We start from the raw sequence: 22,152 nt of genomic DNA on the forward strand, positions 1-22,152 counted from the left end.
TTGACACAGAAGCAGATCAGGTTTTTATTTCATATATATATATATATATATATATATATATATATATATATATATATTTATTTATTTATTTATTTATTTATTTATTCATTTATTCATTTTTATTTATTTGTTTGGTTATTTATATTGTTATTATTTTGTATTATTATATTTATTTAATTGAATTTTTTAAGAAATCAATTATTAATACATTTTATTTTATTTTTCTAATGCATTATACTTCTTGTAGCTTTAGTTTTATGTTATATATTTCATATTTTTTTATTACAGTGGCTTCAAACTAACTTTGGGCTCATTCAGTTCATTCAGAGCTGTCCTTTTTATGAAATAAAATAAAATATTGAAAATACAAAATATACTATTATTTTATAAGATATTGACACAGAAGCAGATCAGTTTTTTATTTTATTTTATTTTTTATATTTATTTATTTATTCATTTTTATTTATTTGCTTGGTTATTTATTTTGTTATTATTTTTGTATTATTATATTTATTTAATTGAATCAATTATTAATACTTTTTATTATTATTTTTCTAATGCATTATGCTTTGTGTAGATTTAGTTTTAATGGTAAATATATTTTATTTTATTTTATTTTATTTTATTTTATTTCTAAACTGCACATCTAAGTGTTGTAATTCCTGTAGCTCATAAAATACGACATTAACAAATCAAGTTCATGAGCTTGATTCAGAGGGAATGCATTACCTGATTAAAAAAATACTTTGAATGCAATGCAAATAGCTATAAACAAATAGCCAAAATGCATAAATGTGCATGTAAATGTGGATTTAAATGTTCAGCAGGGAATAAGTGTTTCTGATAGCAATGCAATGCAATAACCACTGTACAACTTAAACTATAAACATTAAAGACAGCAATCTGAGTCAAAAACTGTGTTTGTACATTTGCTACTAAAAATGGTAAGTGTGTGAATGATAGCTGGAATGTGTCTTTTGAATTACACATGCAACATAGTGAGGTTGTTATATTGTTTCACATGCTATTTTTAATATATGCTGTGCAGTAAGCAGTCCACCAGTACTAACACAAACATTCACACAGATTGTGTGTCTCTCAGTTTTGTGCTGACAGCTCAGGCCGAGCGACTCGTTTCTGTAAGTTCAGATGTTTTTCAGATATCGATGATCTGTGTGGAAGACATCTGAGAACAAAGGATGTCAAGTGAACACGCAGCAGATGGACTACTCATGCAGACATGCCGTCAAAAGTGACATTTCCAAATGCTCTAAACATCCTGAATGCCAAACTTTCCAGCCCATTTTTCTCTCTCGACTCTGAGTTTAGTCATATTCAGTGGTATTTACCCGTCTCCAGTCCTTCTAGCTGTGAGCTAGAAATCTCTCCTCTGTTTATGCATCAGCAACTTATTCATGAATAACTTATTAATTCCTCCACTTCTGGGGTTCGTTAGATAAAAGACGTGGACCAGATACGTTGTTTTGAATTGTGAAGCATGTGAAATTCTCTTTATGAAACTGATTTTGGATGAAATGGATGCTGATACTATAGTACAACACACATTCTGTTAAAGCACCAAGTTCACGGCATGTTTTTCTGTTGTTTTCTAGTAAAAATAAAGAAATTGGGACTTTTCAGAGAATATATCTTGAATCATTTTTCTTGTTTTTAGCCTAATAATCTGTTTTGCCCATTTCCACCATGTTATAAATAAAAAAGGTGATTGTGAGTTTTTATCTTACAATTCTGACTTGAATATTCTGATATGAACTCAGAATTTTGACTTAATGCAATCTGTTCGGTGCTACGTCCGAACAGATTGCATTATTTTATGTATAATCATTTTTTACTGTGTTAATTAATTTGAAATCAATTATTAAATCATCTTAAATGTTCTTAAATTTTCTGGTTTTATTGTTGTGATTATTATTTAAAATTTTTATGATTTTTTATGCTATTATGATTTTAATTGCTTTTATGTACAGCACTTTGAATTGCCATTGTGTATGAAATATGCTATATAAATAAACTTGCCTTGCCTTGCCTTAATTTCCTAGAATTTGCAATTACCAGTTTTTTGTAGCTTTTCCCCTCACAATTACGAGTTAACATCTCAGAATCGGTTTATATCACAATTTTATATCTCACAATTCTAAAAAAAAAAAGTCTGAAGCGTGAGATAAATGCAGAATTACAAGATAAAAATTGCAATTACCTTTTTTAAAAATCCATTTTAGCTTATTGTTTTAGTTTGGTATATATATATACTTTTTTCCCCCCAAAAAACTGCCTCATACAGTCATGTTTTATAGCTGTCTATTTTTTTATAAAGGACCAGAAAAAAATTGTATTAAAAATACAAAATCTAATATTTATGTTACACTATATTGACACTGAGGCATCAGCAGCAGATCAGTTTGTGTGATTTGTTCTGTTTGCTCGGTTTATCCGTCAGTCTGTTGTAGTTTCATCTGCCATTTGTTGTTGGTTTGTTCCTCACGTATCACTTTTCATTCCTCAAGCTGTTATGTGCTGCTTAACACTCTTGCTTTCTGTTTTGGATGATCGTGATGGTTATGAAGATTCCATTAATGCAATGTGTAACTTGGCTGTTTTAAGTTTCCATCATGTGTTCATATCACGTGAAGGGCTCAAATTTGACGTGACCTCCTAGTATGAGGAAACATGAGGAAACGTTATCAGATTGGCTTTATGTTAAACAGCTCAGCTTGTGGACGGTGTGTGTCACCAAGGAGTATTTTATGCTTCTAAAGACATTGTGGTCTTAGAATCAGACTGTAATCGGTCAGAAAGCATGTCACCTTTTCACTCAAAGATAAAGGTCAAAGAATTTGTTAAAGAGATACACTCTTAAAAATAAAGGTTCTTTATTGGCATTGATGGTTCCATGAAGAACCTTGAGCATTTATGGAACCTTTCAAATGCATAAAAAGGTTCTTTATATATTTAAAATGTTCTTCAAAATAGTTTTTTTTTTAAAGAACTGTTCACTGAAAGGTTTTTTGGGGAACTAAAAATGGTTCTTCTATGGCATCACTAGAAAAACACCAGTTTGGAACCGTTATTTTTAGGAGTGTAGTTCATGCAAAAATGAAAACTACCCCATGATTTACTTATCCTCAAGCAATTTTAGGTGTATATGACTTTCTTTTTTCAAATAAATACAATCAGAGTTTTATTTAAAAATGTCCTGGCTTTTCCAAGCCTTATAATGGCAGTGAATAGGTGTTGAGATTGTGAATGAAGTGCATCCATCCATCATAAGACTATACCATATGGCTCCGGGGGGTTAATAAAGGCCGTCTGAAGTGAATCGATGCATTTCTGTAAGAAAAATATCTATATTTAAATCTTCCTAAACCATAATCTCTAGCTTCCAATATAATGACAGAAGTCTTGTTTTCTGAAAAATTTATTAAAATAAGTCAGTTTATGCTTAAGACATAATAAAAAATCTGCCAGTGAGGTCGGAAAAACAACTTTAAAGGGATAGTTCACACAAAAATAAAAATTCTGACCGTTTATTCATCCTCAGGTTGTTCTAAACCTGAATGAGTTAGCTTCTTTCGTAGGACACAAAAAAAGATATTTTAAAGAATATTGTGAACCAAACAGTTGACGGTAGCCATTGACTTCAATAGTAAGGGGAAAAATACTATGAAAGTCAATGGCTACCTTCAACTGTTTGGATTATAACATTCTTTAAAATATCATCCCTAATGATCCACAGATCCAAGATTATAAAGGATTTGCATTTAGTGGAATATCCCTTAAATTCAGAGACAAAACAAGATTTTTACAGATATTTTCTGTTGTTTTAAGCAAAAACACTTAATTTTTAATTTTTTTTTTTTTTAGAAAAAAAACAACCTTGACATCTTATAGGGTTAGTTTACCCCAAAATTAAAATTGGCCCATTATTTACTAACCATCTTGGCATCCTAGGTGTATATTACTTCCTTATTTCTTTCATATTTCTTTCAGATGAATCCAATCAGAGTTATATTAATAATTATGATGGCATGGGCGGGTGTTTTTTATTAACAGTCCAGAACAAGTCCAATAAAGTACATCCATCCATAATAAATAGTGCTCCACATGGATCTGGGGGGTGAATAAAAGCCTCCTGTAGCGAATCGATGCATTTTTGTAAGAAAAATATCTGTATTTAAAACGTGTGAAGTACTATTTATTATGGATGGATGCACTGTATTGGACATGTTCTGGACTGTTAAAAAGAAACGCTCGTGCCAGGATCTTTTTTAAAGGAGAAGTTCACTTCCAGAGTGAAAATTTACAGGTAGCTTACCCCCTTGTCATCTAAGATGTTCATGTCTTTCTTTCTTCAGTCGTAAAGAGATTATGGTTTTGAGGAAAACATTTCAGGATTTCTCTCCATGTAATAGAATTCAATAGTGCCCATGAGTTTGAACTTCCAAATTGCAGTTTCAATGCAGCTTTCTAAGGGCTCTAAATAATCCCAGCCATGAAAGAAGGACCTGATCTAGTAAAACGATCAGTCATTTTCTAAAAAAATGTCACATTTATATATTATTTAACCTCAAATGCTCATTTTGTCTAGCTCTTCGTGTAATCTGGTTCAAGACAGTTAGGGTATGTTGAAAAAATCCCATCTCATTTTCTTCTCCAACTTCAAAATTGTCCTACATTGCTGTTTTACCTTTTTTTTTTTTGTAAAGGCTGTTTGGTCTTCTTTGCATGTTCACTTTGTAAACACTGGATCAGTACTTCTACAGCGATGTAGGGCGATTTTGAAGTTGGAGGAGAAAATGAGATGGGAGTTTTTCGATCTACCCTAACTGTCTTGAACTGCAATACACAGAGTTCAGAGCTAGACAAAACAAGCATTTGAGGTTAAAAAGTATATAAACTGTCAATTTTTATTTTATTTTTAGAAAATAGCAGATCGTTTTACGAGATAAGACCTTTAAACCCTTTAAAGCTCCATTCAAACTGCATTTTGGAAGGTCAAACTCGTGGGCACCATAGAAGTCCATTATATGGAGAGAAATCCTGAAATGTTTTCCTCAGAAAATTTCTTTATGACTGAAGAAAGAAAGAGATGAATGTCTTGGTTGACAAGGGGATGAGTACATTATTTGTAGATTTTTGTTCTGGAAGTGAACTCATTTAATATAACTCAGATTGGATTCGTCTGAAAGAAATAAGTCATACCTAGAATGCCTGGAGGGTGAGTGAATAATGGGCTAATTTTCATTTTTTGGTGAACTGACCCTTTAAGCCATTTTGCTTCTCAAGTAAATGTATCTTGATTTAAGAATTCATAGATATTTCTAAAGGAAAAAAAGTTGTTTAAGAAAAATTGCATGACTGTAACTGTGTGTTTGTGTTTTTTACAGCCATCCATGAATTTCCAGATGATATGTTCACCAATGCTGAGCGGAAGAGCGGTGCTGTGCTGCTGCATATTATAGCGGTAAGAAAGTCCATTTATCTCTTTCCTCAGATTAGCAAAATACATTTAGAAAATTGCATCATGGCAAGTTTGTGGGAAAGTCATTTTTGCATAAAGTATACAGAAGTGAAAATGGTCACAGTAATGATGCTCATTCACTCCTGCTGGCCGTGGTGATTTAATAGCATGCGTCTCTTTGCTGTTTTCAGTGTGGGTTAATCCACTGCTAATAAATTGAGATTTAACTCCATCAGCCATGAGCAGCACAATTAAAATCTGCCCATGGTTATGTAACGCTGCCGCTCTAATGCTCTAATGTTTGCATCACGCACAGCTCAGGTCTGAATTATGCATTCACACAAACAATCCCGACGTGCCGTGTGTGTGGGATTTCTGTCCTTTGGTGCCCCCTGTGGCTGGAAATTATCATGGAAATATCTGTCTGGAATAATGAACTATATAATTTATGTTGTTTGTCACAGTAAAGTCATTACTCATGAAGGGAATCGGTGCTTTCTATGATTAAACAGGCTGTAAAATGCTTGTGCAAAACCTACAAATCAGCTCAGTTTTATTGGCACATTTGCTGTTTATACATTGATTGCTGTGCCTTTTTTTAGACGCTGGTCATTTCACATAACATGTATGTCTTCAAACTAGTAGAAAAAAAATATCCAAAATACGCATTTAGGTGTTCTTTTATAACAATTTATCTATTTGCATCTGTAGATTTCAATTAATAATGTATATTTTTATTAATTCTCAAAATGAGTCAGAAATCTTTACTCCAGCAGTATTTATAGACACCAGACTTTGAGTTTTATTCCTATCTATTTTCTGAATAATTTTTTTAGAGGGTATGATTTATAAAACATGTTATGCCTAAAAATCTAATGAAAATGTGTTGATTTTCTGGAGAAATCCAAAACACTCTTTGTATTTAAAATTATGTTCATTTAAATATGATATGCAATTGGTTTCTATTATTCTACTATTTTCCGTTTGTTAGTCATATTAGAAGTCATCACACACAGTAAAGTCATCCTAAAGGTCTATTGTGCAATAAAAAATGGCCTATTTAATTATGAGGGTGGAAAAACTAATCTACGGCTGTTTTAGGTGCAAATTACCTTTCTCAGTAAACAGTCATGAGCATCGCTATGATGCCGTCGTCATCTTCATCGCTCAAGGTCATCATAGTGTTTGCATGCATTTGCTTTGGTTTCAAACGGTGGATAAACAGGAGCTTGTATTGGGTCGGCAGCTCATTAAGCTAGATGAGGAAAGGCTTTGCAGTGAATGCAGATGTGAATCCAGAGGTTTGGATCAGTCAGGCCTGGAGAGCAAGGACACATTGTGCATGCAGAGGAGGAAACGGTTGAGTGGAGGAGAGACAGAGTTTTGGAGCTGACAGCCGTGATAAACGGCAGGTGAACGCGGCCAGCGGGCTTCGGGAAGCTTTCTTTTCTCAGGGGTTTTTGAGTTTTTTTCACACGTGTTTCTCCTGAAAGTAGACGTGAATAGACACACATTGGGTCAGTAGTTGACATACAGTAAGGTCAGAAACGTACTGTGAATGTTTATGCATTGTTGCATTTGTAGGCGAAACAAACCTCAGTACTGTAGGGGGCGATAGAGTTTCTTCCAATTTATTTTTTCAGGTAGTTATACAGCAGGGTTATAATTGTAAGCTAAAACTAAAACCTTAAAAATACGCATTGCTTGAAATAAAATAAACATTAATTGAAATATTTATTTTTTTTAATTCTCATTTGTGACCCTGGACCACAAAACCAGTCTTATGGATATATTTTTTTAGCAATAGCCAACAAGGTCAAAATTATCGATTTTTCTTTTATTAAATTATGTAAAGATCATGTTCTATTAAGATATTTTGTAAATTTCCTGCCGTAAATACACCAAAACCTAATTTTTTAATAGTAAAATGCATTGCTAAGAACTTCATTTGGACAACTTTAAAGGCGATTTTCTCAATATTTTGTTTTGTTTTTCGCACTCTTAGATTTCAGATTTCAAAATAGTTGTATCTCGGTCAAATATTGTCCTATCCTGACAAACCATACATGAATGGATATCTTATTTATTCAACTTATGTATACATTTTAGTTTAAAAGAATTTACCCTATAATGACTGATTTTGTGGTCCTAAGTTAACGTACTAAAAAAATTACATTTAATAAAAATTAAACCTACTAAAAGAATGACAAAAAAAAAACTAAAAAAGTACTAAAACTTTAAAATTGAAAACAAAACTGAAAATATTAAAATGAATGGTGACTCAAAATATTAATGAAAACTAAAAGTATATCAGTGATATATTATAGTATTTGAGTTATTTTAGTGTTTTCTCCCCAAAGTTATAAATACTACAATAGTATATAAATAAATACATTTTATATTGTTTTTGTGTTATTTAATATTTTGAATTGTCTTAATGCAATTTTTATTAGTTCTTTAGATAAATGAAATTTATTTCAGTTATAGTTTGTCATAGTTCTTCAACTTATTTTATTTCAGTTAGTTTCTTATCAAGGCATTTTCATTATAGCGCTGTTATGAGGTTTAACATTTAATGTTTTAACATTCAACATGACCCATGGTTTTGATCCTAAAAATGACATAGCTATTTGATTTGGTTTGATTATTTGGTCTAAAATGTGGTGTGTTATTTGGTCTAAGAGGTGGTGAAGTTTCTACTTTCTTCTATGGTCTTTTTACAGGCTCTCTACATGTTCCTGGCTCTGGCAATCGTGTGCGACGACTACTTCGTGACGTCTCTTGAGAAAATCTGTGAGGTAGGATTATTCATGAGCGAATTCCCAGTTGATCTGAGTAATACCGCGGTACAATGAGAGCAGCAGAATCGGCGCTGTTCTTTCTCTGACCCACTTTGAAGCTTTCAGAAGCTCATAAAACATACTGCTCCAGATTTGGCTGCTGTTTGTGCCAAAGGCATTGTTGGATGTGAATTGTCTGCTGTTATTGTGTTGTGTAGAAGCTGAATTTGAGCGAGGATGTGGCTGGCGCAACTTTCATGGCAGCAGGGAGCTCAGCGCCCGAACTCTTTGCTTCTGTTATAGGTAAAGAAACACAATTGTTCCTGTTGTTCCTGCTCTTTTTGTGCACTGTTTTGCTCATTGTGTCTGTTTTCAGGTGTCTTCATCACTCATGGTGATGTTGGAGTCGGAACGATAGTCGGTTCGGCCGTTTTTAATATCCTCTGCATCATCGGAGTTTGTGGGATCTTTGCCGGACAGGTGTGTTAAAGGGCCTTAAAGGGACAGTTCGCCCAAAAAATTGCTGTTAATTTTCTCACCTTCAGGCCAGAAGTACTGTAGTTTTTTTTTTTTTTTTATTAGAACAGTAAAGAAGATTTTGAGCTAAAAACGAGCTTCTTGTTGATTCATAACATTCAAGTCAATGGCTGCCATTACTTTAAGAGTCCGAAAAGCATCTTATGAAGTGAAACGATCAGTCTGTGCAAGAATAAACATTATTTAAAACATCCAGAGCCTCAGGCACTGATGTGTGAGCTGCACACATCTACAAGTTATTCAATCAAAACTCACTTTGGATGTGCCAGACAGACTCAGAATAAGCCAAAATACCTCTTACAGTATATTGCATGTACTTTACATCATTGCATGGTTACATAAATAAACAGTTAATTGAAACAAACTTTCCAAAAGAACCTGTTTGTGGAAAAGTTTTGGACTTCCCTGTTTAAAGCATCTTCAGAAAACCATATATATAATGGTGCATTTAGGAAGCCAGCACCAAAACACTGATATGAAGAATCTGTAATGCAACATCAAGAGTTTAAAGTCCAAAGAACCTCAAAAACCCTTAAAGAAAATAATTTATTGGCATTTATGGTTCCATAAAGAATCTTAAACATGTATGGAATCTTTCCAGTCCACAAAAGATTATTTAGAATCTGTTTATTATTCTTTCGAATCTTTCGAATCACAACTGTTCAGAACTGTTCCCCAATTGTAAGTCGCTTTGGATAAAAGCGTCTGCTAAATGAACAAATGTAAATGTGAATGTTCTTTGGGGAACCAAGCAAAAAATAAAAACAAAGAATAAAAAAAAAAGCATTTTGGAACCTTCATTTTTAAGAGAGTAAATGGTTTTTAAAGTGTGGTTCTTTTCTGAAAGTGCTTCAAAGATTTATTGAAGAATTTAGATTTTTAAGAGTAAATATTTTAAGAAAATCTATGCTGCATGGAATAACGTATCCCATAATGCAGTACTCTCATCTTGACCTTCCATTTCCAGTGTGATTTTGCTTTTGGATATTTTGCAATCATTTTCTTGTTTATTTTTTGATGTGAAAATTTATTCACACAGAGTACAATTGAAAATCCTTTCTTTTTTATTTCTGAGATCATAACTAGAGGCCTCAGCCTGAATTATACATGCACATAATGATTTTTTGAAGTTTTTATTGTTTCTTACTGTTTAATGCTTTCTTTGTAAATCATAGTTCACATTCAGTGTGCATTTTGCATTATGCTCTATGTATGTAACAGTAGTCTGTGTTGATGTCTGTAGGTGGTCTTACTGACCTGGTGGGCAGTTTTCCGTGATTCTTTCTTCTACATATTGTCAGTAGTTGCTCTAATTGTGGTGAGTCTCAAATGAAACGCATGCATGTCACAACAGCATCCTGTGAAGCATTAATATTAATAACTTAAAATCTCAGGGGTATTTTAAATATTTTACATCACAAATAAGTTTTTGGAATCTCTGTTCTAAAGCATAAAGCATGTATATAATATTGTCTTTAATTAAACTTTTTCTCCATTGAAATTCAGTTGGAACTAGACTGTAACTACACTGATTATTTTTATGTTTGTCTTCTCGTCACCTGACATCAGTTCATCTATGATGGAAAAATTGTCTGGTGAGTCTCTTTTCATTTTCTTCTCTTGTCTGATTTTTGAAAACCTTCATCTGACATCTAGTTTTGATTGTGTGAATCTTGCTTGTGTGTTTCAGGTGGGAGAGTCTGATACTGGTGCTCATGTATGCTGTATATATCCTCATCATGAAGTGAGTTAATACAAAAAAAATCAACATTGATAATGATTAGAAATGTTTCTTGAGCAGCAAATTAGCATATTAGAATGATTTCTGAAGGATCATGTGACACTGAAGACTGGAGTAATGGATTCTTTTGTTTTGGCTCTGTCTTTGAATTAGGTTTAATGCAACCATGCAGAAGTTTTTCACAAGACGGAGCGACAAGAACGTTGCCAATGGAAATGCAGCTGCCGGCAGTGAACTGGAGGATGGTAAAGACAGTTTAGACTGTAATTGGGACGATCTGTCAGTACCGCTGTTGGGTCCAGGTAAGGCTAAACAGACAGGCTTTAAAAATACAGATTTAATACAAGTCATACTTCCATAATTCCATACCCATGTCATCCTCAGTACAATTATGAGGTCACCTGTCCTCAGTTTTTGAACACCCACAGTAAAAAATGGGATACAAGAAGAGCGACTTGACTTAAATGTAACTTAAAATGTAATATGTTTAAAATACATTCAAGAGTTTTGCAAGTTTTAAGTACAGTCAGTTATGCTTTAAACATCTATAAAAAATCTGAAAATAAAAATTATGATCTTTCCAGCGTGTCTTTATTATATTAATGTGAGAAATGTAATTCATACATACTTTGACTTGAATGGTGTTTTCAGTTACTGAGTTACTTTTTAAAAAATATATTACTTATTTTTATTTTTAAAAATACGTATTTTATTTATACTAAAATATAGAATTCAAAAGCTCATAATTAATAAAAAATGTTTTAATAAAAGCAGATTTTTTTTGGCATAATCTTTTCATTAAATGGTTATTCTATGATTTAAATAATCTTTTCAGTTACTGAATTATTGAAACATTATTATTTTTAATATATTACATACATTATATATTATTATATAATTAAGAAGCTCACAATAAAGAAATAAATTTGAAAAAGCTTAAATTATTGTTATTTTTATATTTTGGTGAAATATCTTAGCATAAACTTTACGTTATTACTTTTTATAATCTTTAATTACTGAATTGTTGAATATATACCCATAAAATGCTACATTATAGAATATAATCTATCTTTTTGTCTATACATTATAACGAAGAAGCTTGTGATAAAGAAATGAAAGCCTTATTAAACAGAAACATATATATTTTTTATTTGGCATAATCATGGTCTGTAAACTATTTTCATAAGCACTTTTGCCAGGAAGATTTCTTAAAAATATAATTTTTAATTTGACCTTTTTTCACAAGTTATTAAATATGTTATCAAAGTCACATGAATACAAAGATGGCAAGAGTTTGGTGTGTTTGTTTTAAACTAGATTTATTTGTATAGATTTCTTGGATCATGATCTTAGACATTCGTATTTATTGCACATGCTCTGAACAGCACGACTGGACTTTTATCCAATTATAGTTTGTCTTTGTGAGAGAAACATCCTCTTGGTTCTGTATTAATGCAGATCCAGTATATGAGAAACCTTGTTTTCCAGCTCTTGAGATCTCAGCATTTTTGCTTCTTCCTGCTTCCGTGCGTCTGTGATTGAGAGGTAACGTCACTGCCTCATCCATCACTTCTGTCTCTTTCTTCCTTGCTGTCTTTCCACCAGTTTGTCTCTTTCCTCTTTCCCATCTGCCTGTTTCCGGCCTCGATATCTTCACGTTTAACCCAGCCTGCCTGTTTAGTCTTACTAAACCTTTCTGCATTTACTGCACACTCTTTTTTCTGATGCTTCTCTGAAAACGCAGTTAATAATTTGAGATAGAGGAGTAAATGTCTCTTATAAGTGCTAAAACATTAAATTAAAATATCAAGAAAGATTAGTATTCTGTGTGTTTTGCATGTATTTTATGGATATTTTTGTTTTTCTTAAGTCAAGCCAACTAAGATTTACAGTCGAGGTTCGGTGGTAATGGTTGATGAAATCATCAACGCCAGTCCTCCAAATTACCGTTTCCCTGAAGCCGGTCTACGTGTTATGGTCACAAACCACTTCGGACCCAAGACTCGTCTGCGCATGGCCAGCCGTCTCATTATAACAGAGGTACGGCAGACATCTGAATTTCTTTTCCAAAAAATATTTATTAAAAGATTATGCATGCAGTCTATATTTGCAGCTGTATAAAGATGTGAATGTTAATTTCAAGATATGAAAGTGTGAAATCCCCCTCCTCCCAAAATAAATAATTAATTTTATTAATTATTATTATAAGTTGGGGTCAGTATTTATGTCTTTAAAAGAAGTCTCTTCTGCTCACAAAGGCTCTATTTATTTGATAAAAAAAATACAATAAAAACAGTAAAATTGTGAAATATTATTGCAGTTCAAAAGAGCTGTTTTGTGTTTGAATATATTTTAAAATGTAATTTATTCCTGTGATGCAAAGCTGAATTTTCATCATCAGTCTTCAGTGTTACATGATCCTTCAGAAAGCATTCTGATATGCTGATTTGTAGCTTTTCTGATTATCAATGTTATGATAATTAATAATCAACATTAAATGTATTTTATAAACTGTCACTTTTGTTCAGATGTGTCTTTGCTGAATAAAAATATGAATTAGTTAAATCTTGCTGACCCTAGACTTTTGAATGATGATTGAGTTCAAATTCAGATTAACAAATAATTTAAAAATACTGCTGAATATGATTTTAGTCAAAAAACAAACATACTGTACCTTATTTTAATTACACAAAATCGTACAAAAATTGTAGTATCAACCATTTATCATCAGCTTATCAATATCAGCCAGACTTTTAATATTGGTGAATTTCTAGAAAGAATGTTTCATTGTGTCTAGCGTCAAAGGTTGGTCCAGTCGGCTAACGGTGTGGAGACGGTCGTGGTGGACGGCAAACCAGACATCGAGAATGGAAACGTGCCAGAAGACAAAACCACTGAGGACAAAGAGAGTGAACTCACCTCACCGTTCAGATTACCAGGTAAATCAAAGAGTTACTGTAACTTTTTTAGTCAGACAATATTTGTGCCAAAATCACCACATACCTGTACACTCTTAAAAATAAAGGTACTTTCAAAGGTTCTTCACAGCTATGCCATAGAAGATCCATTTTTGGTTTCACAAACAACCATTCAGAACCATTTCTTACCTTTTCATACACGAAGAACCTTTTGTGAAACAAAAACGTTCGTCAGATGTTAAAGGTTCTTTATGGAAGCATTTAAACAAAAAAGGTTCTTCTATGGCATCGTGAAGCACCTTTTTTTATTTAAAAGTGTACATACCGAAACATTTCTTTTTGGAACTGATTGGTTGTGCCTCATTGATTTCAGTTTATGCGTTATTTGTGCATAATTTTGTCAATTTTCATGTAAAAAATTAGACTGGGCAAATTGAAAGAAAAAAAGAATATATATAGAAATATAGAAAAAAAAAATCTATATTTGGCAATAATATAGAATAATGAGAAATGTACATTTTGGCAATTATCACTCAAAAACGGATTGAAAACAGAATCCGGCACAATATTGGTGCCAAAATCGCAACATACATTCAGAAAAGAAACAGACATGATAAAAATGAAAAAGCAATCCAGAAAGAGCATTTTAAAGAGCAAAAATGAGCTTTTTAACCTTTGTGCTGAAAATCCTTTACCTAATGTGGTGTTCCCAGTTTAAAAAATGACTGTCCTTTTAAAAATTGCCTCTCATTATGCTAAATTATCACCAAATCTTGGATTCAATCTTTTTATCAACTTGATTTCTTTTAATTTGCACAGGTTTTATATTTCTTTTTGGAACTGATTGGTTGTAGGCCTCAGTTTATGCCCCTCAGTTTTTCAGTGAAAGAAGCCATTATTTGTGTATAATTTGGTAATTCTCAGGCCTACGATCAAACATTTCCAAAACGAAAAACTAAACCTTTGCTAATTGAAAACTGATTGCTTTTTAAAATCAAGCAAATTATATATGAACAAATCCCTCTGTAAAAACCTTCAGGATATAGTCAGGAATACAAATGTAAAGTTTGGTGTGTGTAAGTGCTACTGAAATGGAGATTTATGGCTCAGGGTAGGAGAAAAAACTCATTTTGAGAAAACGGCCTTTAAAAATATGCATAAAATCTATTGACACAAATAGATAAAAGTGCTATAAAAGTTTGGTTGTTTTCTTTCCACTAGTCTGAAAAAACACTTTATGAAACACCAAAAAGCCCAAAATCTCAGATTTGACATGTGCATGAAAAAACTGCATTTTTGCCTGCAGTGTCTCCCCTTAAAACTGTCTGTTGTGTGTTTCAGACGGCTGTATGAATAAAACGAAATGGCTGATCTCTTGGCCGTTGTTGTTGATCCTGTTCTTCACCATTCCAAACTGTGCCAAGGCTCGCTGGGAGAATTACTTCATGCTCTCCTTCATCCTCTCCACCGTCTGGATCGCCGTCTTTTCCTACTTTATGGTGTGGATGGTACGTGCGACTCGTCTGTCAGTCTCTCTCTCCGGTTTGTCTGTCTGGTTTTTATTAAAGCTTTACTCTGTCTTGTAGGTGACGATCATCGGATACACGCTCGGCATTCCCGATGTCATCATGGGCATCACGTTTTTGGCCGCGGGCACGAGCGTCCCGGACTGTATCGCCAGCTTGATCGTGGCTCGTCAAGGTAGATTGATCGCGCCGTTCTGATCAATAAAACTGCGGCGGGATGAATTTAACATGAAACGCAGACTGTTTTACCCTCACGAATCTGATCAAAGCTCTACAGCACAGATAAAGTGATTTCCTGTTCCTGTGTCACCATCAGTCACTTTACCTCAGACATGAACTGCATCTCAATGCTGTCTGCCTTATGTAGAATACAAGATAAGCAGACAGCGTTGTACAGAGTATAGTTCTTAGGATGAGTTTGTAAAGGTTCTCTTTTGACTTTTCCAGCTATAGAATTTTTTTCATTTTAATTTTTAGCAATATTAATATAGAGCTGCATTTTATTTGTAATAATAATAATAATAATAATAATAATAATAATAATATTTATTTTTATTTATTTTTATTTCACTAAATCTTGTTTTTGAGCCAGAGTTGTTCTAGCAGAATGCTCAGATTTAATTTAATTTAATTTTTATTATTTAATTTAATTTTTGTTGTTGTTGTTATTATTAATATATTTTATTTGACTAAACATTTTATTTTATCAATTAAAACAAAAATAATGATGATGATGATTATTATTATTATATTGTTATTTTACTAAATATTTTGTTATTTTATAAATTAAAACGACAACAACAACAAATGTAATAAAAATAATAATATTTATTTATTTTTTATTTTACTAAATATTGCCTTTGAGCCAGGGTTTTCTAGCAGAATGCTCAGATATACTTTTATTTTATTTTATTTTTGTTGTTGTCATTGTTAATATTAGTATATTTTTATTTGACTAAATATTTTGTTATTTGGTCAATTAAAACAACAATAATGATGAAGATTTGTATTATTATATTTATATTTGACTAAATATTTTGTTATTTTATAAATCAACAACAACTGATTTAATAATAATAATAATAATAATATTTATTTATTTATTTATTTTTATTTGACTAAATATTGCTTTTGAGCCAGGGTTTTCTAGCAGAATGCTCAATTTTATTTTATTTTTGTTGTTGATGATGTTGATGTTATTATATTTTTATTTGACTAAATATGTGTTATTTTATAAATTAAAACAACAAAAAAGTTTAGTATTATTATTATTATTGTTTATTTTTATTTGACTAAATATTGTTTTATAAGGGTTTTCTAGCAGAATTCTCAGATATATTTTATTTTATTATTTGATTTGATTTAATTTATTTTTGTTATATTTATTATATATTTTTTGACTAAATATTTTGTTATTTTATAAATTAATACAACAACAACAACAACAATAATATTAATAATAAAAATAATATTAATTGCACTTATTATTTTTAATAATTATTTTAATATAAATAGTTTTTTATTGTATTTATTTGATAAAAATATTTATTGTTGTTGTTGTTGTTATATTTTAATTTGAATCATTATTGTTATTATTATTATTATTATTATTATTAATATCAGTTAAACAGTTTTATTCATTAATTTTAACTATTTTAGAAGTATAAATATATACTTTTTTATTTTAGTTTGATAAAATATACTTTTTGTGGCTACTTTTTCTCATTTATAATTTACATGACAAGCCTCATCACACATACTTCATTTTTCATTGTTTTAGGATAAATGTGAGGTCTGAATGTGCATGATGAGTCGGCATTGCTTGTTTAGTCTGAAAGCGTGTCTGGTCTCTGCAGGTCTGGGAGACATGGCTGTGTCCAACACCATCGGCAGTAACGTCTTTGACATTCTGGTGGGGCTCGGCGTTCCCTGGGCGCTGCAGACCATGGCAGTCGATTATGGATCAGTTGTAAGCACATCCAGCCACTTGTTCTGTGTGAACAGAGATCAAGTGTGATCCTCTGTGCTCCTGCCAAACCAGGAGCTTCTTTTGAGCTCTAGTCTGAAACATCAGGTGTCTGTTTATCGTGATGGTTTAATGGCACAGTGGCATTGTGGGAGCTGATGAGGCTGTTTCCTTTCTCCGTACAGGTGATGATAAACAGTCGGGGACTGGTTTATTCTGTGGTGCTGCTGTTGGGCTCCGTCGCGCTCACCGTGAGTAAATCAGCAGATCCTCCTGAGATGATTCATGACTTAATCAGGCTCAGATGCAAGCTGTAGACTTCTTCTGTGAAATCTGCTAAAAATATAAAAAATGTTTAACTTTTGAGTGACGGGTTTGCCAGTTTGAAGGAAATCTACAAGCACAGGTGTCGTTTGGGTCTGTTCATAGTTAAACTTTATTTATCGTGCACTTTCAACTTTACAACTTTGCAGATCATTTGCATTCACATACAGCTACTTTACTACTTTAAATAATTTCCCTGTTAACTCTGGTATAGAAGTTATGATCGTGAAAATCAATACTTAGTCTTAGCCACGATTTTTTGACCATTGTTTAAGCATGGAGAAAATTCTACATTTATTTTAATAAATTATAAACATCAGGACAAATAAATCAAACAATAATCAAACAAAAATCAGTTGATAAAAATGTTATAAAATAAGTTATTTCTAATGTTACTACAAAGTGATTGTATTTTTTTTTGACATTTTATTTGTTGATATATTTTGATAATCAAATTGTTGATTTTAAATAAAAGAACTAATAAAACAGTCAGAAAGCTATAATATTTAGTTTGGCATTTTATAATATAGAAATGACAATCAATTAAAATAAGTTACGTTTAGTGTTATTACGAAGTGATTGGCAATTACTTAAACACAATATTATATTTTCTTTTCTGCTGAAAATATTTTGAAAATCAAATTGCTGATTGTTTTTATATATATCTATTAAAATATTTTAATAAAAACATAAATTTAAATAATAATATTCAGATTAGCACTTGATAAAATTGTAGTAACAATAAAATTAAAGTTATTTCTAATGTTCTATTTTATTTTATTATTTTTTATAATGTTGTTGTTATTATTATTATTATTATTATTATTATTATACATTTGACTAAATATTTTATTTTATAAATTAAACAACAATAATGGTGGTGATATGGAAGGCCGTTTCCGCCACTGAATAAAAAATAAAAAAGGTAATTGCGACTTTTTATCTCGCAATTCTGACTTTTTTTTCTCAGAATTGTGTGATATAAACTCACAATTGCAAATTATAAAGTCAGAAAAGTGGCTTCAATATGATGATGATTATAATTATTTGACTTAATATAAGACTAACAGAAGACGAACAGAATATGTTTTAATAATCAAATTCTTTAATGTATGTATCTCAAAATTGCCTGATACAAACTCACAATTCTGACGTTTTTTCTCAGAATTGTGAGATATAAACTCACAATTGTGAGTTATAACGGCAGAATTGCGAGATAACAATTTTGAGAAATAAAGTCAGAATTCTGAGATATAAAACTTGTTTCTCCTCAGAACTGGACTTTATAATTTGCAATCGCAAGTTTATATCCCACAATTCTGAGCAAAAACAGTCAGAATTGCAAGATACAAAGTCACAATTGCCAGAACAAAAGGAGTTGTATGGCAAGCCGTTTTACCCTAAATTATACTAAGCTTTACTCATCATAATTGCATTTTTACTTAAAAAAAACACATTAAAGATATGTTTAATTGCAGAGCTCTGTAAGTGAATTAAAGAGCTGTCTAATTCAGTTCTTACTAGTAACAATTGAATTAGTGAGCTCTCTAATTGGAATTGTTACTAGTAATAATTCAACTGTAGAGCTCTCTAACTGAAATTCTTACTAGTAAAAAATCTGTTGTAGAGCTCTGTAATTAAAAATGAATGGAAGTCAATGGAGACATATGACTCTCTAATTGGAATTGTTAGTAGTAGGAATTGAATTAGAGAGCTCTGTTATTGGAATTAGTACTAGTAAGAGTTGAATTAGAGAGCTCTCTAATTATAATTGTGACTAGTAAAAATTGTTTTAAAGAGCTCTCTAATTGGCATTGTTGCTTCTAGGAATTAGATTATAGAGCTCTCTAATTGAAATGTTACTTATAAAAATGCATTTACGACGAATAACGCTTAGTATATTTTAGGCTAAAACGACTTGCCATAGGAGTTGTGAGATAAAAAGTCACAATTAACTTTTTATTTTTTATTCCAAATGAATTTGTATATTTTTTATTCACAAAAAGCAATGTTCTTGTTTAATGAGAAACTAGAGTCTGTAAGAGACTAGCAGAATGTTTTAGTAATCAAATTATTTTATGTATGTATCTCTGTCTAGACATTTCATAATTGGTAGCCTGATTCATTTATTATTTTTAGACTCTCAGATGAGTACTGAATAGCAGTTTTTTTTTACCTGCAGATTCTGGGGATTCATGTGAACGGGTGGAAGCTGGACTTTAAGCTGGGCATTTACGTGCTGGTGCTGTACGCTATCTTCCTCTGCTTCTCCATCATGATCGAATACAACGTCTTCACCTTCGTCAACCTGCCCATGTGTCAGGAACACTAGAACCACACGGGCCGCTCCGTATCCCAGAATGCACCATCCTGATGTCACGACCTCCGCTCTTGCACTCCAGAACCATCATCACCTCAGACTGGACGAATGTTAGTCTTCATGAGGACTAACGCTTTATTCAAACTCCTCTCGTTCGACTCATTTCACTGTGGACGGATGAACAAACACACATATGATCTTCCACTGAAGCTCATTTTCCAGACCTCCGATCCCAAATTTTGACCTAGAAAGAGGAACTTCTCCTTGGCAGCTCTTCTCTTCCAGTCGAGATCTTTAATATCTCAAAATGCAAGGCGAATACGGAGCGTAAGGACGGCTGGAGAAGCATTCGTCCTTTTCTACATGCCTGTTTTTTCTTTTCTACACTGATCTGTTACTTTGTCACTTTGTTGAAAACTTTTCTAACCACTGAATCTTTTCATGAAGTCTTTATCGCTCGCACAACTGTGAATTCTTTTGCAGCATATCGCTTATTTTTAGCTTTGAGAGAAGCTAAATATTTAGAAATGCAAGAGAATTTTTTTGTTGTTGTTGTTATTATTGTCCTAATCGGGTATGTCCATGCAAATAAGTGCAATCTCAAAAATTAGTCTAAAAAGTCTCCATATTAATTGGAATATCTGGCTGCATTATGTCGCAGAATTGACTCTTTTTATTGCAAACGGACTAATTACTTGTCAATGGAAGCGTGTTGTGCCTGATTAGGACAGATGCATGATCAAATATTTTCTTAATCAGTATTTTTGGTCTTGTTTTATTAGTTGGAATATCTAAACATCCTTAAAACAAGGTATGTTTTCATATTTTAGAAATATGAAAACATTGAGTTAGAGCAAAGGTTCTCAACTTTCCTGCAGAGTTTACCTCGAACCTTGATCAAACTCACCTGCCTGTAACTTTCTAGTAATGATGAAGAGCTTGATTAGCTTGTTCAGGTGTGTTTGATTAGGGTTGGAACTAAACTCTGCAGGAAAATGGACCTCGAGGGAGAACTCCTGAGTTAGAGTGTGCAAAAAATATATATTATTATATAATTAGGTTTATTAAAAAAAATTTTTTAAATTTTTTTTAACTTAATTTGCTAATTGTTTTAAGCATAAACCTGAGTATTTGTTTTTTTAATACTTTTCTTAAGATTTATGCTTTATACATTTAAAAAGAATATGTAGAAATGCAAAAGAAATTAAAATTTTGCATGCTATCCATTTTTGATCTTATAAGAGTTTTAAAAAATAAATTATGCCAATGAAGTTTAAATGAAAAAAAAAAACATTTTAAGAGTTATTAACAGTTTTCAAAGTCTGTATTTTTAATTAAGTTGATTTTTCTTATTTTCTTCTTATTTAATAGATTAATTGTTTTAAGCATAAACTTGACTCAGTTTAGATAGATTAATGCTGAAAAAAGAAGAAAATTTAAATTTGAAAATAAAAGAAATTAATAGTATTGCACATCATTTAATATTATTGTATTTAAAAAAAAATGTTTTGCCAATGAAAGTAAGTTCAAAACAAATTAGAATACTTTAAGATGTTAAGACTTCAAGTTATTAAGAGTTTTCAAAAATATTCAAAAATGCAAGATATTATAATTAAAGTATTGCATGTACTGTAAAACGAGTAAAAGCAAAAATTGAGGTTCAAATGTTCAAAATCCAAATATTTAAAATATTAAGACTTTGCACCGTAAGCAAAATCAACTTAAATCAAATTTTGTTTTAATGATATTTAGATATTTAGAAAAACAGACATAAATACTGATAATGAATAATTTTGTTTTGCATATGAATTGTGAATTTATGGAAGCCCGTTTTTGGCACTGAATAAAAAAAAAAAAAAAAAAAAAAAAAAGTTACTGCAACTTGTTATCTCACAATTCGGACTTTTTTTTCTCAGAATTGCGTGATACAAACTCACAGTTCCGGCTTTTTTTCTCAGAATTATGAGATATAAACTCACAACTGCGAGTTTTAAAGTCAGAATTGCAAGATTTAAACTTGCAATTCTGAGAAGTAAAGTCAGAATTGTATGATATAAACTTGCAATTCTGTGAACATACTGTATCCATCTTTTTTTCTCCTCAGAACTGGGCTTACAATTCTGAGTTTATATCTCACAATTCTGACTTTATTTTCTGCCATTGTGAGTTTATATTCGGCAATTCTGACTTTATAACTCACAATTGTGCGTTTATATCTCACAGTTCTGAGAAAAATGTCAGAATTGCGAGATGTAAACTCACAATTGCGAGATAAAAAGTCACAATTACCTTTTAATTTTTTTATTCAGTGGAGGAAACAGGCTTCCATATGAATTAGTATATTTTTTATTCACAAAAAGCAATGTTCTTGTTTGATGATTTTAGGAGGTTTTGCCGTATAGCCTCTTTGAGGGCTCTGTGAATATAAACTTGCCTACGAAGAGATTTAATAATCATATTTATTTCTAGATGAGCATCTGCAAGGTGGTTTTGGGCTGGTCTTATGCTCTTGAGAGGCACGTGAAACCGTTCTTTCATTGTGAAATGTAGAAATTAGCACT

The 22,152-nt window shown here is 31.6% G+C and overlaps 1 protein-coding gene across 1 annotated transcript; it reads left to right on the forward strand.

Annotated features, from left to right (window-relative positions):
- Positions 1 to 1,240: 1,240 nt before the first annotated feature.
- Positions 1,241 to 19,726, forward strand: LOC141348508 (sodium/potassium/calcium exchanger 4-like). Its single transcript, XM_073852798.1, has 16 exons — positions 1,241 to 1,370; positions 5,406 to 5,482; positions 8,203 to 8,277; positions 8,478 to 8,562; positions 8,636 to 8,739; positions 10,040 to 10,114; positions 10,366 to 10,391; positions 10,487 to 10,540; positions 10,691 to 10,839; positions 12,408 to 12,577; positions 13,335 to 13,476; positions 14,797 to 14,963; positions 15,042 to 15,156; positions 16,838 to 16,950; positions 17,133 to 17,198; positions 19,454 to 19,726. Exons 1-16 carry the CDS (start codon positions 1,241 to 1,243, stop codon positions 19,601 to 19,603), a joined length of 1,698 nt encoding a protein of 565 aa, XP_073708899.1. The 3' UTR covers positions 19,604 to 19,726.
- Positions 19,727 to 22,152: the final 2,426 nt, after the last annotated feature.

This window comes from Garra rufa, chromosome 13 (assembly GCF_049309525.1).
Source record: "Garra rufa chromosome 13, GarRuf1.0, whole genome shotgun sequence".
NCBI classification, from domain to species: domain Eukaryota; kingdom Metazoa; phylum Chordata; class Actinopteri; order Cypriniformes; family Cyprinidae; genus Garra; species Garra rufa.

Excerpts from the sequence above, each read along its gene's own strand:
- LOC141348508 (XM_073852798.1), top strand. The coding sequence starts at position 1,241 with ATGCCGTCAAAAGTGACATTTCCAAATGCTCTAAACATCCTGAATGCC. Across the intron at positions 8,563-8,635 it reads ACTCTTTGCTTCTGTTATAG|GTGTCTTCATCACTCATGGT; the intron begins GTAAAGAAACAC and ends GTCTGTTTTCAG. Across the intron at positions 10,392-10,486 it reads TATGATGGAAAAATTGTCTG|GTGGGAGAGTCTGATACTGG; the intron begins GTGAGTCTCTTT and ends TGTGTGTTTCAG.